The sequence below is a fragment of the Caretta caretta genome, chromosome 24, assembly GCF_965140235.1.
Source record: "Caretta caretta isolate rCarCar2 chromosome 24, rCarCar1.hap1, whole genome shotgun sequence".
In the NCBI taxonomy this organism is placed as follows: Eukaryota; Metazoa; Chordata; order Testudines; family Cheloniidae; genus Caretta; species Caretta caretta.
Genome location: NC_134229.1, coordinates 1,285,420 through 1,300,573, shown reverse-complemented (window position 1 = coordinate 1,300,573; position 15,154 = coordinate 1,285,420). Strand labels below are relative to the sequence as shown.

Genomic DNA, 15,154 nt, shown 5'->3' with positions numbered 1-15,154 from the left:
GGAACTGGCCCCCCGGGATCTATCCCCACTCACCCCGGGGAGGTCCCCTAGGCCTCTCCGCCCCACCACCGCCAGTTCATGCTGCTCCTGCTTCTGCAGCTCTTTCTCGGGCTCTCGCTGTCTCCCAGGGTCCTCTTGCTCTCTCAGACTCAGCTCCAATCCCGTCTGTCTCGATCCCCCGATGGGGAACCCGATCGTGAAGACCCTCGTCTGGTCGGGGACAGGAGTCTTGGCGATGCCTGGCTCCCGCTTCAGCTGCTCCCAGATCCTGCTATAGCCCCAGTTGGGGTCAGGAATCTGTTCCTTAGAGCGGTCATCCTCCTCCAGCTGCACGATTAACTCTGCTTTGGTGAACTTTCCAATGCTCAACCCTCTCTTTCTGCACAGGGTTACAATGTCCTTCTTAAGGAGACGGTGACAGGCCATCACTCCGCTCCTCCCAAGTTGTTGTGGACTCACAGGCCCGTGTGTTCTCAGCTCCCCACGGTTTCCAGGGAGAACCCCTAGTGTGCCAGCCCTTCTCAAGGTCACCACCTCTTTGCCAGGGTCGAGCTGCAGACTCCTCCGCCCCTGAGACTGCTCACTGCAGTCCCCAGGGGGACCCCATTACTGCACAGTACTTCTCGCTGGTCACACACTCCCAGGGGTTAACCGCCCCCCGAAACCGCTCCTCTCTGAGCCTTCAGCAGGCCTGGTCCTCGGCAATCCCCCTTCGTGTTACTGCTCCCCAGTCACTTACTGCAGGAAGCGCCATCCACGGGGTGCAGTAGATCCCACCGCTGCCACCAGTTGTCACGGAGTTCCTGGGCGATGCTCTGGAACTGCTCCCCATGAAGTCAGTCAGGACTCTGGGGTAGTCGCCTTTCTGTGAGCAGCCTGTCTTCAGGACACACAGCTCACACAGCTTCCACCTTCCTGGGTCTGACCTCGGAGCATTCAGCATCCTCTGCCTCTCCGTGCGCTTCCCACAGCGAGTCCGCTCAGGCGGTGCTCCTGGGGAAGCCAGAGGGTCCTGCACCCCAACTTCGCAGTCAGACGTGACTCTCAGCCAGCCAGTAAAACAGAAGGTTTATTAGACGACAGGAACATGGTCTAAAACAGAGCTTGCAGGTGCAGAGAACGGGACTGTCACGGAGTCCCTGGGCGATGCTCTGGAACTGCTCCCCATGAAGTCAGTCAGGACTCTGGGGTAGTCGCCTTTCTGTGAGCAGCCTGTCTTCAGGACACGCAGCTCACACAGCTTCCACCTTCCTGGGTCTGACCTCGGAGCATTCAGCATCCTCTGCCCCATCGTGCGCTTTCCCCCAGTGAGTCCGCTCAGGCGGGGCTCCTGGGGAAGCCAGAGGGTCCTGCACCCCAACTTCGCAGTCAGACGGGACTCTCAGCCAGCCAGTAAAACAGAAGGTTTATTAGACGACAGGAACATGGTCTAAAACAGAGCTTGTAGGTGCAGAGAACGGGACCCCTCAGCTGGGTCCATTCTGGGGGGCAGTGAGCCAGACAACCACGTCTGCACCTCACTCCATGTCCCAGCCAGCCCCAAACTGAAAACCCCTCCAGCCCCTCCTCCTCTGGGCTTTGTTCCTTTCCCGGGCCAGGAGGTCACCTGATTCCTTTGTTCTCCAACCCTTCAGCTCTCACCTTGCAGGGGGGGAAGGGCCCAGGCCATCAGTTGCCAGGAAACAGGGTGTCGGCCATTCTCTGTGTCCAGACCCCTGCACACACCTGCCCTCTAGGGCACTGCAATGATCATACACCCTTACTCCACCCCCTAGATACTTAAGAACTGCCTAGGGGAAACTGAGGCACCCCCACACTATTCAGAGGAAACATTAAGAACAGTCCCACTTCGTCACATCTCTCCCCCCTTCGAGATCGAACTGAGCGGGGTCACTTTAGCCGGTGACCTGGGGAAGTTCGAAGCCACCAACGTTCCCATGGATGCCCCAGCATCTCTCCCATTCCTTGGTAGGAGTTACACCAGGCCCTTCCAGTTTCACGCCCTCCCTTAGGTCAGGGGTGGTCGATAGCACTCACAGGCCGCATGTGGGAAGGTTTATGCAGCCCATGCCCTTTGGCCACCCCAAGAATGTCTCCCCATTGACCATCACCTTCTGCTCCCACTGGAGGTCCGAGGGGCCTGGCCCCAGGAAACTCCACACAGACATATAGGTTGGGGTCAGGAGTGGGAGCCTGTCCACATCCCCAACCATCTGGCTGACGGAGTCTGTGGCCTTGGGACCCAGCAAGGGAGCTAGACACCGGGGCTTTTCCGCAGGGTCCCCTTGGTTCAAATCGCCAGCCTGCTCAAAGGCAGTGAGGTGGGCATCCACCCCCCCCCCTTATCCAGGGGCAGCAATTTAGTCTCGAGGTTCCCTGCGGAACTGGCCCCCCGGGATCTATCCCCACTCACCCCGGGGAGGTCCCCTAGGCCTCTCCGCCCCACCACCGCCAGTTCATGCTGCTCCTGCTTCTGCAGCTCTTTCTCGGGCTCTCGCTGTCTCCCAGGGTCCTCTTGCTCTCTCAGACTCAGCTCCAATCCCGTCTGTCTCGATCCCCCGATGGGGAACCCGATCGTGAAGACCCTCGTCTGGTCGGGGACAGGAGTCTTGGCGATGCCTGGCTCCCGCTTCAGCTGCTCCCAGATCCTGCTATAGCCCCAGTTGGGGTCAGGAATCTGTTCCTTAGAGCAGTCATCCTCCTCCAGCTGCACGATTAACTCTGCTTTGGTGAACTTTCCAATGCTCAACCCTCTCTTTTTGCACAGGGTGACAATGTCCTTCTTAAGGAGACGGTGACAGGCCATCACTCCGCTCCTCCCAAGTTGTTGTGGACTCACAGGCCCATGTGTTCTCAGCTCCCCACGGTTTCCAGGGAGAACCCCTAGTGTGCCAGCCCTTCTCGAGGTCACCACCTCTTTGCCAGGGTCGAGCTGCAGACTCCTCCGCCCCTGAGACTGCTCACTGCAGTCCCCAGGGGGACCCCATTACTGCACAGTCCTTCTCACTGGTCACACACTCCCAGGGGTTAACCGCCCCCCCGAAACCGCTCCTTTCTGAGCCTTCAGCAGGCCTGGTCCTCGGCAATCCCCCTTCGTGTTACTGCTCCCCAGTCACTTACTGCAGGAAGCGCCATCCACAGGGTGCAGTACATCCCACCGCTGCCACCAGTTGTCACGGAGTCCCTGGGCGATGCTCTGGAACTGCTCCCCATGAAGCCAGTCAGGACTCTGGGGTAGTCGCCTTTCTGTGAGCAGCCTGTCTTCAGGACACGCAGCTCACACAGCTTCCACCTTCCTGGGTCTGACCTCGGAGCATTCAGCATCCTCTGCCCCTCCGTGCGCTTTCCCCCAGTGAGTCCGCTCAGGCGGGGCTCCTGGGGAAGCCAGAGGGTCCTGCACCCCAACTTCGCAGTCAGACGGGACTCTCAGCCAGCCAGTAAAACAGAAGGTTTATTAGACGACAGGAACATGGTCTAAAACAGAGCTTGTAGGTGCAGAGAACGGGACCCCTCAGCTGGGTCCATTCTGGGGGGCAGTGAGCCAGACAACCACGTCTGCACCTCACTCCATGTCCCAGCCAGCCCCAAACTGAAAACCCCTCCAGCCCCTCCTCCTCTGGGCTTTGTTCCTTTCCCGGGCCAGGAGGTCACCTGATTCCTTTGTTCTCCAACCCTTCAGCTCTCACCTTGCAGGGGGGGAAGGGCCCAGGCCATCAGTTGCCAGGAAACAGGGTGTCGGCCATTCTCTGTGTCCAGACCCCTGCACACACCTGCCCTCTAGGGCACTGCAATGATCATACACCCTTACTCCACCCCCTAGATACTTAAGAACTGCCTAGGGGAAACTGAGGCACCCCCACACTATTCAGAGGAAACAGTAAGAACAGTCCCACTTCGTCACAGGGACCCCTCAGCTGGGTCCATTCTGGGGGGCAGTGAGCCAGACAACCACGTCTGCACTTCACTCCATGTCCCAGCCAGCCCCAAACTGAAAAACCCCTCCAGCCCCTCCTCCTCTGGGCTTTGTTCCTTTCCCGGGCCAGGAGGTCACCTGATTCCTTTGTTCTCCAACCCTTCAGCTCTCACCTTGCAGGGGGGGAAGGGCCCAGGCCATCAGTTGCCAGGAAACAGGGTGTCGGCCATTCTCTGTGTCCAGACTCCTGCACACACATGCCCTCTAGGGCACTGCAATGATCATACACCCTTACCCCACCACCTAGATACTTAAGAACTGCCTAGGGGAAACTGAGGCACCCCCACACTATTCAGAGGAAACATTAAGAACAGTCCCACTTCGTCACACCAGCGGTTTACCCAGCCCACTTGGGTACGCTCAAGTGCCCCATCCCCAGCTGCCAGCACCCCCAGGGGCACCGACTCGCTGCCTCCGGGGAAGCAGGGCACCCAGGTCACGGGTTCCCCCCAGTTCAACACTCTCCTTAGCACGAGGCACTTTGGCAGGTTTAGAGTAAAACCAACCTGGCGTTGGCTGAACAGAGCTCGAGGGAGAGATTCCGACATAAGCCAGCCTAAGGATCTGGAAACGTTAAGGCTACCGGTAAAAGGAACGTAAGACGCAGTTTATAGCCTGGACTTAGTAACCAGTGACTTTCCTGGCTCATTCGGTATTTCTCACCCACAGCCTGGTCCCTGCAGCGCGTGTCCCGTCCGGAGAGTAGGGAGCCATTTGTCATGAGCCGGACCCTGCTGGCGGAGTCCCTGTCACGGGTCACCTCTGGGGCCGGTTCTGCTCCGACACAGGCTTTGAGCCCAGCGGCTCCGCTGCCAAGAGCGCTCGGGGTTTGTTTGTCCCGTAGGTCTCCAGCTGGGAAACACAGGCTGTCTGGCAGCTGCCCTTCGTCTCAGCCTGGCTGGGGCAGCTCCCTGCCTCCCCCTCACGGCAGCACACGGGAACCAGGCCAGTGCCCACCCCCTGGGGCGAAGTGCTGAGGAGAGGGTCAGACCCGGGGTGATAGACCTGCCTGCTCCTGCCCCGGTGTGTCTGTGTCACCGGGGTGGCTCATCCCTGGATCCAGCTCTGCTCCTGCCCCGCTCTCTCCAGCGCCCCCTGCTGGGGGGGGGGGGGCGGGGATGTCTGAAGGAAGCTCTCAGCCCCGTCTGAATGCCAGCCCCTGCACCCAGGTTGCCCGAAGTCTGTGGGGCTGGGGCTGTGCCAGGAGCACTGGGATCGGAGCTGGGCTCCGGTGTCCAGCGCTGGGCTGAGGGGTACCAGGCTGCTGGCTCTCTCCCCAGGTGAGGTGATCTGCGAGCCCCCCAACAACAAACTGGACAAGTTCAGCGGGACCCTGTACTGGAAGGAGAACAAATACCCGCTGAGCAACCAGCACATGCTGCTGCGAGGCTGCGTGCTGCGTAACACCGAGTGGTGCTTCGGCCTCGTCGTCTTCGCAGGTGGGGGCGCGGGGCCGCCACAGCCCGGGGCCTGTCCCCTCATCCCCACGGCCCGTTCTGCCGTGGAGTCAGCCCTCCCATGGAGGGGGCTGTTCCCGGCCACATGGCCGACCAGGTGTCGGGCAGAGCTTCAGCGGGGTCCCCCTGCATTGGCCGGTGGGAGTCCCGGGGGGCACTGGGGTGGGAGCCAGGGGGCGCCCAGTGACGTGTTTCCCACCCCCCAGGTCCTGACACCAAGCTGATGCAGAACAGCGGGCGGACCAAGTTCAAGAGGACAAGCATCGACCGGCTGATGAACACGCTGGTGCTCTGGGTGCGAGTGAGATGGGGGCTGTGGGAAGGAGACGCCCCGGGCGGGTGGAAGATCTCCCGTGTGCTGGTTCTGTTACCCCGTCTCGGCTACAGCCCGCCACCCCCCACGCACGGCCCTCCGGGCTGGCCCCGGATCGCTCCCTTCCGGGCGCAAAGAGCAGGGCTGCCCCCTAGTGGTGCTGAGGCACCAGGACATGACGTTCCTGGAAGCTTTTAAACCTAGAAAGGCATAAAGAACTGCAGAGGCCCCACCCCCCGGGTGCACGGCCAGCCCCGATCCCGGGCTGGGGGACCTGGCCCCACCCCCCGGGTGCGCGGCCGGCCCCGATCCCGGGCTGGGCCCCGATCCCGGGCTGGGGGACCTGGCCCCACCCCCCGGGTGCGCGGCCGGCCCCGATCCCGGGCTGGGGGACCTGGCCCCACCCCCCGGGTGCGCGGCCGGCCCCGATCCCGGGCTGGGGGACCTGGCCCCACCCCCCGGGTGCGCGGCCGGCCCCGATCCCGGGCTGGGGGACCTGGCCCCATCCCCCAGGTGCGTGGCCAGCCCCAGTCGGAACGGGGTAGCAGTGCAAATCTCTCGATGAGCTCTGACCCCTGCCCTCCCTCTGGCAGATCTTCGGGTTCCTGGTGTGCATGGGGGTAATCCTGGCCATCGGCAATGCCATCTGGGAACACGAGGTGGGAGCCTGCTTCCAGATCTACCTGCCCTGGGACGAGGCGGTGGACAGTGCCTTCTTCTCCGGCTTCCTCTCCTTCTGGTCCTACATCATCATCCTCAACACCGTGGTGCCCATCTCACTCTACGTCAGGTAGGCAGCACCTGGAGAGCAGGAGCCGGCAGCAGTGGGGCTGGGGGCCGCTGCCGGGCTCCTGCCGTGGTGCTTCCCTGGGGTCGGGGCACAGTCACTTGGGGGGCAGAAGCCCAGGCCCGGTGGGGCAGCCTGGGAAGGCAGGGGAGGTGGCACATGGGAGGTGCAGGTAGAAGGCCAAGGAAAGGGGTCTGTGATTGGGGGGCTCAGGGAAAGAGGGTGCGTGTTGGGGGAATCCAGGGAGTGTGGGGTGGTGGAGATGGGGGGAGGGACAAGAGTCCAGTGTGTGTGGAGTGCCCGGGGAGGGGGTACCAGGCTGAGGGGGGATGCCTGGGGAGGAGGTACCTGGCTGTGTGTTTGGAGGGATGCGGGGGGAGGTACCGGGCTGTGTTCGAGGGAGGTGCCCAGGGAGAGGGTGTCACGGAGTCCCCGGGCGATGCTCTGGACCTGCTCCCTACGAAGCCAGGCAGGACTCTGGGGGAGTCTCCTTTCTGTGAGCAGCCTGTCTGCAGGACACACAGCTCACCCGGCTTCCACCTTCCTGGGTCTGACCTCGGAGCATTCAGCCTCCTCTGCCCCTCCGTGCGCTTCCCACAGCGAGTCCGCCCAGGCGGGGTCTTGGGGAAGCCAGAGGGTCCTGCCCCCCAACTCCGCAGTCAGACGGGACTCTCAGCCAGCCAGTAAAACAGAGGGTTTATTAGACGACAGGAACATGGTCTAACACAGAGCTTGTAGGTACAGAGAACGGGACCCCTCAGCTGGGTTCATTTTGGGGGGCAGTGAGCCAGACAACCCCATCTGCCCTTCACTCCATGTCCCAGCCAGCCCCAAACTGAAACTCTCCCCAGCCCCTCCTCCTCTGGGCTTTGTCCCTTTCCCGGGCCAGGAGGTCACCAGATCCCTTTGTTCTCCAGCCCTTTAGCTCTCACCTTGCAGGGGGGAAGGGCCAGACCCCTGCACACACCTGCCCTCTAGGGCTCTGCAAGGATCATACACCCTTACCCCACCCCCCAGATACTTAAGAACTGCCTAGGGGAAACTGAGGCACCCCCACACTATTCAGAGGAAACATTAAGAACAGTCCCACTTCGTCACAGAGGGTGCCTGGCTGTGGGGGTGTTGGGGAGGGGGTACCTGGCTGTGTTTGGGGAGGGGGTGCTGGGGAACGGGTGCTGGGCTGTGTGTCGGTGGGGGGTACCAGGGAGAGGGTGCCGGGCTGTGTGTGTGCAGGGGGGTGCAGGGCTGTGGGGGTGTTGTGGAGGGAGTACCGGGCTCTGTGGGGGGGGGATGTTGTGGAGGGGGTACCGGGCTGTGTTGGGGGGGGGTGCTGGGGAAGGGGTGCTGGGCTGTGTGTGGTGGGGGGCGGGTGCTGTGCTGTGTGTGTGTGTGGGGGTGCTGGGCTCTGTGTGTGTGTCAGGGGTATTGGGGAGGGGCTGCTGTGCTGTGTGTGTTGGGGGTTACTGGGGAGGCGGTACCTGGCTGTGTTTGAGGGAGGTGCCCAGGGAGGGGGTACCTGGCTGTGTGTGTGATGGGGGTGTGCAGGGAGGGGGTGCTGGGCTGTGTGTGTGTTCGGGGTGCCGGGCTGCGTGCAGGGTGCCCGGGAAGGGCGGTGCTGGGCTGCGTGTTTGTGTGTGGGGTGCAGGGAGGGGGTGCTGGGCTGCGTGTGGGGGGAAGGGGTGCAGGGAGGGGGTGCTGGGCTGCGTGTGTGTGTGGGGTGCCCAGGGAGGGGGTGCTGGGCTGTGTGTGGGGGGAAGGGGTGCAGGGAGGGGGTGCTGGGCTATGTGTGGGGGGAAGGGGTGTAGGAAGGGGGTGCTGGGCTGTGGGGGGGGAAGGGGTGCAGGAAGGGGGTACTGGGCTGCATGTGGGGGGAAGGGGTGCAGGGAGGGGGTGCTGGGCTGTGTGTGGGGGGAAGGGGTGCAGGGAGGGGGTGCTGGGCTGCATGTGTGTGTGGGGTGCCCAGGGAGGGGGTGCCGGGCTGCGTGCAGGGTGCCCGGGAAGGGCAGTGCTGGGCTGCATGCGGGGGGAAGGGGTGCAGGGAGGGGGTGCTGGGCTGTGTGTGTGTTGGGGGTGCCGGGCTGCATGCCCGGTGTCACGGAGTCCCTGGGCGATGCTCTGGAACTGCTCCCCATGAAGCCAGTCAGGACTCTGGGGCAGTCGCCTTTCTGTGAGCAGCCTGTCTTCAGGACACACAGCTCACACAGCTTCCACCTTCCTGGGTCTGACCTCGGAGCATTCAGCATCCTCTGCCCCTCCGTGCGCTTCCCACAGCGAGTCCGCTCAGGCGGGGCTCCTGGGGAAGCCAGAGGGTCCTGCCCCCCAACTCCGCAGTCAGACGTGACTCTCAGCCAGCCAGTAAAACAGAAGGTTTATTAGACGACAGGAACATGGTCTAACACAGAGCTTGCAGGTGCAGAGAACGGGACCCCTCAGCTGGGTCCATTTTGGGGGGCAGTGAGCCAGACAACCACGTCTGCACTTCACTCCATGTCCCAGCCAGCCCCAAACTGAAAACCCCCTCCAGCCCCTCCTCCTCTGGGCTTTGTTCCTTTCCCGGGCCAGGTGGTCACCTGATTCCTTTGTTCTCCAACCCTTCAGCTCTCACCTTGCAGGGGGGAAGGGCCCAGGCCATCAGTTGCCAGGAAACAGGATGTCGGCCATTCTCTGTGTCCAGACTCCTGCACACACCTGCCCTCTAGGGCTCTGCAATGATCATACACCCTTACCCCACCCCCTAGAGACTTAAGAACTGCCTAGGGGAAACTGAGGCACCCCCACACTATTCAGAGGAAACATTAAGAACAGTCCCACTTCGTCACACCCGGGAAGGGCGGTGCTGGGCTGTGTGTGTGTGTGGGGTGCAGGGAGGGGGTGCTGGGCTGCGTGTGGGGGGAAGGGGTGCAGGGAGGGGGTGCTGGGCTGCGTGTGTGTGTGGGGTGCCCAGGGAGGGGGTGCTGGGCTGCGTGTGTGTGTGGGGTGCCCAGGGAGGGGGTGCTGGGCTGTGTGGGGGGGGAAGGGGTGCAGGGAGGGGGTGCTGGGCTATATGTGGGGGGAAGGGGTGTAGGAAGGGGGTGCTGGGCTGTGGGGGGGGAAGGGGTGTAGGAAAGGGGTGCTGGGCTGTGTGTGGGGGGAAGGGGTGCAGGGAGGGGGTGCTGGGCTGTGTGTGGGGGGAAGGGGTGCAGGGAGGGGGTGCTGGGCTGCGTGTGTGTGTGGGGTGCCCAGGGAGGGGGTGCCGGGCTGCGTGCGGGGTGCCCGGGAAGGGCGGTGCTGGGCTGCATGCGGGGGGAAGGGGTGCAGGGAGGGGGTGCTGGGCTGTGTGTGTGTTGGGGGTGCCGGGCTGCATGCGGGGTGCCCGGGAAGGGCGGTGCTGGGCTGTGTGTGTGTGTGGGGTGCAGGGAGGGGGTGCTGGGCTGCGTGTGGGGGGAAGGGGTGCAGGGAGGGGGTGCTGGGCTGCGTGTGTGGTGCAGGGAGGGGGTGCTGGGCTGCGTGTGGGGGAAGGGGTGCAGGGAGGGGGTGCTGGGCTGCGTGTGTGTGTGGGGTGCCCAGGGAGGGGGTGCCGGGCTGTGTGTGTGTTGGGGGTGCCGGGCTGCATGCGGGGTGCCCGGGAAGGGCGGTGCTGGGCTGTGTGTGTGTGTGGGGTGCAGGGAGGGGGTGCTGGGCTGCGTGTGGGGGGAAGGGGTGCAGGGAGGGGGTGCTGGGCTGCGTGTGGGGGAAGGGGTGCAGGGAGGGGGTGCTGGGCTGCGTGTGTGTGTGGGGTGCCCAGGGAGGGGGTGCCGGGCTGCGTGCGGGGTGCCCGGGAAGGGCGCTGCTGCTGCTCTCTGGTGGGGAAACACGTCGGCGTCTCCGAGGCCTAGGGCCCCCCGTGCCGTCCTGCTGGTCCCCCGGGCCTGGCTGCCGCGGCTCTGTCTGACCCAGCTGCCTGTGCCCCTCTCGCCCGGCCCCTGCCGCCCCTTCTCCCTCTCTTAATGTCTCTCTCTTTTCGTTCCCCAGCATGGTTCTGTCCCCTTAGCCCCGAGGTAAGAACGGGTCACTCCCGCCCCTCCCCTGAGCCTAGCCCCTCCGTTTCCTGCTGGGGGAGCTGGGGGGTCTTGCCGGGGCAGGGGGGAGATGGGGGCAGCTCTAGTCCATGGCTCTAGCACCGGGCCTGGCGCAGGATTCCTGGGGGTCAGCTGGTGCTGCCCCTCACTCCCACTCAAACCCCCCTTCCTCGGAGCCCCTCGGCTTGCAGCGCTTCTGCTTCTCCAGGCCAGAGACCGCGGCCAAGGGGCTGCGCTCGCCTGTGTTGGTCAATATGAGCATAGGGGGGCCCGGAAACCAATGTAAGAGGAGTTAGCATGGTCCAGAGAGTGGGCACTGGGCCGGGGAGCCAGGACTCCTGGGTTCTATCCCCCTAGAGGGGATTGGGGCCTGGTGGGTTAGTGTGTGGGGGCCGGGAGCCAGGACTCCTGGGTTTTATCCCTGGCTCTGGGAGGGGAGTTGGGTCTAGTGGTTAGAGTGGAGCTGAGGGCTGGGAGCCAGGACTCCTGGGTTCTATCCCCCAGAGGGGATTGGGGCCTGGTGGGTTAGAGTGTGGGGGCTGGGAGCCAGGACTCCTGGGTTCTCTCCCCAGCTCTACCCCAGCCCTGTGTGACTGTAGGGTAAGTGCTGACCCTGTGAAATGGCTTAGCTGATGGAAGTGCCAGGGGTGCTGCGGGGTTGGCGGCTGGCGGCAGTGAGTTGCTCCCCAGCGGGGTGCTCCCCACCCAGCCATGCCGAGCCCTGTGCCCCCTCCCTCCCTGCGTGCAGCGTGGAAGTGATCCGCCTCGGCCACAGCTACTTCATCAACTGGGACAAGAAGATGTACTGCGCGCAGCGCCAGACGCCGGCCGAGGCCCGCACCACCACGCTCAACGAGGAGCTGGGCCAGGTGGAGTACATCTTCTCCGACAAGACCGGCACCCTCACCCAGAACATCATGATCTTCAGCAAGTGCTCCATCAACGGGCGCAGCTACGGTGAGCGGGGCCGGGGGCCAGAGCCGCGGGGGGGCCGGGGGCCAGAGCCGCGGGGAGGCCGGGGGCCAGAGGGGCTGGGGAGCAGGGCAGTGGGAGGGGGAGAGGACGTCTTTCCGTGGCCCTGGTGGTGGCTCTCCCCATCCCCAGGTCAGGCGGGGGTGGCCATGCTCCTCTGCTCCCTGGGGCACTTACTGTGGGGTACCCCCCAGCTCCTTGGATGCTGGGACACCCCTCCTGCCAGGGCTGTCCAGGCAGCAGCTCTGGGAGGGGACCAGCCAAAGGAGCCAGTCCTGGTGCCTCTGCAGGCTCCCTGTGTCCACCTGCTCTCCGTCTGTGCCTGCTTCGGGGGTGTGGGGGAATCAGGTGGAGCTGGGTGGGGCGGGGGCAGCTGCTCGTTCTGTCGGGCGGCTCTGTCTTGGGGACAGCGTGGCTCCTGTGGGGCGGGGGGCTCCCAGCATCCCCCCCCAGCGATGCTGCGCTGGCTGGTGTCCCCACATTAACCCTTTGCCCTCTGCATTTGCAGGTGACATGCTGGATGTGCTGGGGCACAAGGCGGAGCTGGGGGAGGTAGGAGCTGCCCCATCCCTTGCGGGGAGGTGACTGAGATGGTCAGAGAGTCCCAGGGAGGGGGGCTCCATAGGGGGCTTGGGGTGCAGATCCCGGGCACTGGGGGTGGTCTCTGCATTTCAAGGGGGAGCCCTGCCCTCCAGGCCTCTCCGTGTTGTGGGGGGCAGGCTCTGGCGTGCCCCTGTCCATGGCAGCGGGGGCCGGACGGGGGGGTAACTCTCTCCCCCTCCCTAGAGGAGGGAGCCGGTCGACTTCTCCTTCAACCCGCTGGCCGACCCGCGGTTCCGGTTCTGGGACGCCAGCCTGCTGCAGGCCGTCCAGCTCGGCAACCCCCACGTGCACGAGTTCTTCCGGTTGCTCTCGCTCTGCCACACCGTCATGTCCGAGGAGAAGAGCGAAGGTGGGTGGGCCACCCGGGGGCTTTGGTCGGGGGGGAGCTCAGGCAGTCCCCTGGGGAGGGCTCCATCCGGGGGTGTGGGAAGGGGGCTTGGGGCGTCCCCTGGGGTGGGCTCGGGCCAGCGGGGGGCTCGGGTTGTCCCCCTGGGGTGGGCTCTGGCTTTGAGGGGCTGGGGGGCTTGGGCCGTCTCCCCTTGGGGTGCAGTGGGTGCAGAGGGGCTCGGCCTGTCTCCCGTGTGGGGTGTTGCTGGTGGAGGCCGAGCACTGACACCCCCCCCCGCTGTGCCCCCCAGGTGAGCTGTACTACAAGGCGCAGTCCCCGGACGAGGGGGCGCTGGTCACGGCCGCCAGGAACTTCAGCTTCGTCTTCCGCTCGCGTACGCCCAAGACCATCACGGTGCAGGAGCTGGGCCGGGCCGTCACCTACCAGCTGCTGGCCATCCTGGACTTCAACAACGTCCGCAAGCGCATGTCCGTCATCGGTGAGCCGGGCGGGCTGGGCACAGAGGGGTGGCAGCGGGTGGTGGCAATTGTGGGGGGGTGGGGAATGGGGCAGGCTTGGGGGAGATCCTGTGAACAGTGGGGTGGAGGACGGCAGGGGCAGGGTCCCATGGGGACTGGCAGTGTGTGTGCCTGGGGGTCACAGGGGGATCAGCCTCAGGGACTGGGAGCAGGGGTTGTGGAGGGGACCTTCGGCTCCCTAGGATTTGCCAGCCTGAGGCTGCTGGTCCTCAAGCTCCCACTGCCCCATGGGCTGGGGGTCCAGCCACCGAGCGTGCCATGCCCCACACAGTGAGCAGGGTGGGACTGGGGAACACGGGGGGGCTTGGGGAGGTGCAGGATCACTGACCCCTCTCCCCTCCCTCGGCACCAGGGGCCTGACCTTTGCCGTCTGCCCACGGAGGGAGAGCACGTTGACCTGGCTGGGCCCAGGCAGCGCTGGGCTCGGGGGTTGTTCCCCTTGGCGCACCGGGGTCTCTGGCCGCTCTGGTCCCTGCATGTCCCAGCAGTCCCTTGCTCCCCCTGCAGTGCGGAGCCCCGAGGGCCGGATCCGTCTGTACTGCAAAGGGGCCGACACCATCCTCCTGGAGCGGCTGCACCCAGCCCACCATGAGCTGCTGAACGTAACCACCGACCATCTGAATGTGAGTGGGAGTCCCGAGCGCGGGCTGCAGCTGGCCCTCCGGGGGCCAGGGGCCCTGATCCTTCGGGGACTGGGTGGATCACAGGGCAGCCTCGAATCGACCCGGGGTCCTGGGTGCCGCCGTGGGGCGCGTCGACCTGGAACTCCACTGCCAGCCTCTGCCCCCCAGGGCTGGCTGGGGGGACCCATCCTCGCTGCGCTGGGATTGGCCTGGCCCCCGTCTGGGTTGGGAGCTGACGCAGCCACTGCCCTGCAGGAGTACGCCGGCGAGGGGCTGCGGACACTGGTGCTGGCCTACAAGGACCTGGAGGACGGCTACTACAAGGACTGGGCCGAGCAGCTGCTGCGAGCCGGCACTGCCCCTGACGGCCGCGAGGACCGGCTGGCCCGGCTGTACGAGGAGGTGGAGCGGGACATGACGGTAGGTGGGCTGGGGGCGCCTCCTGAGGGGCAGGCTGGGGCCATGGCGCAAGGCGGTGCCCCAGAATCACTGCTGTGTCTCCTCTCTCTGCCCAGCTGCTGGGGGCTACCGCCATTGAGGACAAACTGCAGCAGGGAGTCCCCGAAACCATTGCCATCCTAACGCTGGCCAACATCAAGATCTGGGTGCTGACCGGGGACAAGCAAGGTGAGGCTGGCTCTGCGCCAGGGGCTGGGTGGAGGGGAGCCGTTCTGGGCTGGCACCAGGCTCAGGCAGAGCACTCAGCCCCTCTGTCCTGGGGGCAGGACCCCCGTAGGCATCTGATGGCCAGCAGTGTAGGGAATCCTCCTGCAAGGAACCTTGGGGCGCAAAGCCCTGGTGCCCCAGGGTCATGGGGGGGGGTGATGGAGACTGGGGTGACACAGAGGGGGAGTGGGCTGGGGGAGTTGATCCCCGCTGGTTTGGGGGGGGCGGGCTCCCCAGGGGGTCCAATGGGCAGCGCTTGGGCACAAGCTCCCTGGCTCAGCCTGTGTCTCCCGTCCCCAGAGACGGCCGTGAACATTGGCTACTCCTGCAAGATGCTGACGGATGACATGACCGAGGTGTTCATCGTGACAGGCCACACGGTGCTGGAGGTGCGGGAGGAGCTCAGGTGAGGGCTGGGGGGGGGCTGCGGGAAAGCAGAGCTAGGGCTGGGGGGGGAGCAGGGAGGACACCCCAGCCCGGTCCCTGCGCTGCTGGTGGGAGCCCGGCTAAGCCTTCTCCTCCCCACTAGGAAAGCCCGGGAGAAGATGATGGACTCGTCGCGCTCCATGGGCAATGGCTTCTCCTGCCAGGAGAAACTCTCCTCTTCCTCGTCTGCTTCCCGGCTCGCCTCAGTGCTGGAGGCCATTGCGGGCGAGTACGCCCTGGTCATCAATGGCCACAGCCTGGTAAGGGGTGTGACGACACTTGGCCAGGCCGGGTGGGGAGGGGAGTGGTGTTACTGAGGGCGAACTCCCCACTCCCCTTCCAGTACCCCTCAGTCCTGACCCGCAGCCCCCTGGCTTCCTCCTACTCTACTGCCAGCTCTGCCGGTGCCCCCTGTCCCAACCGGTAACCC

At 64.8% G+C, this 15,154-nt stretch overlaps 1 protein-coding gene across 1 annotated transcript in view; it reads left to right on the top strand.

The window, feature by feature from the left end:
• The window catches only part of ATP8B2 (ATPase phospholipid transporting 8B2), a 34,807-nt gene that overhangs the window by 11,603 nt on the left and 8,050 nt on the right, over positions 1–15,154 (top strand). The window contains exons 10-21 of the mRNA XM_048828218.2: positions 5,254–5,412; positions 5,637–5,725; positions 6,337–6,533; positions 11,316–11,524; positions 12,048–12,091; positions 12,326–12,491; positions 12,781–12,969; positions 13,517–13,632; positions 13,888–14,052; positions 14,148–14,259; positions 14,599–14,704; positions 14,828–14,984. Of these exons, the coding sequence (XP_048684175.1) occupies positions 5,254–5,412; positions 5,637–5,725; positions 6,337–6,533; positions 11,316–11,524; positions 12,048–12,091; positions 12,326–12,491; positions 12,781–12,969; positions 13,517–13,632; positions 13,888–14,052; positions 14,148–14,259; positions 14,599–14,704; positions 14,828–14,984 (1,709 nt within the window). The remainder of the gene's footprint in view (positions 1–5,253; positions 5,413–5,636; positions 5,726–6,336; positions 6,534–11,315; positions 11,525–12,047; positions 12,092–12,325; positions 12,492–12,780; positions 12,970–13,516; positions 13,633–13,887; positions 14,053–14,147; positions 14,260–14,598; positions 14,705–14,827; positions 14,985–15,154) is intronic.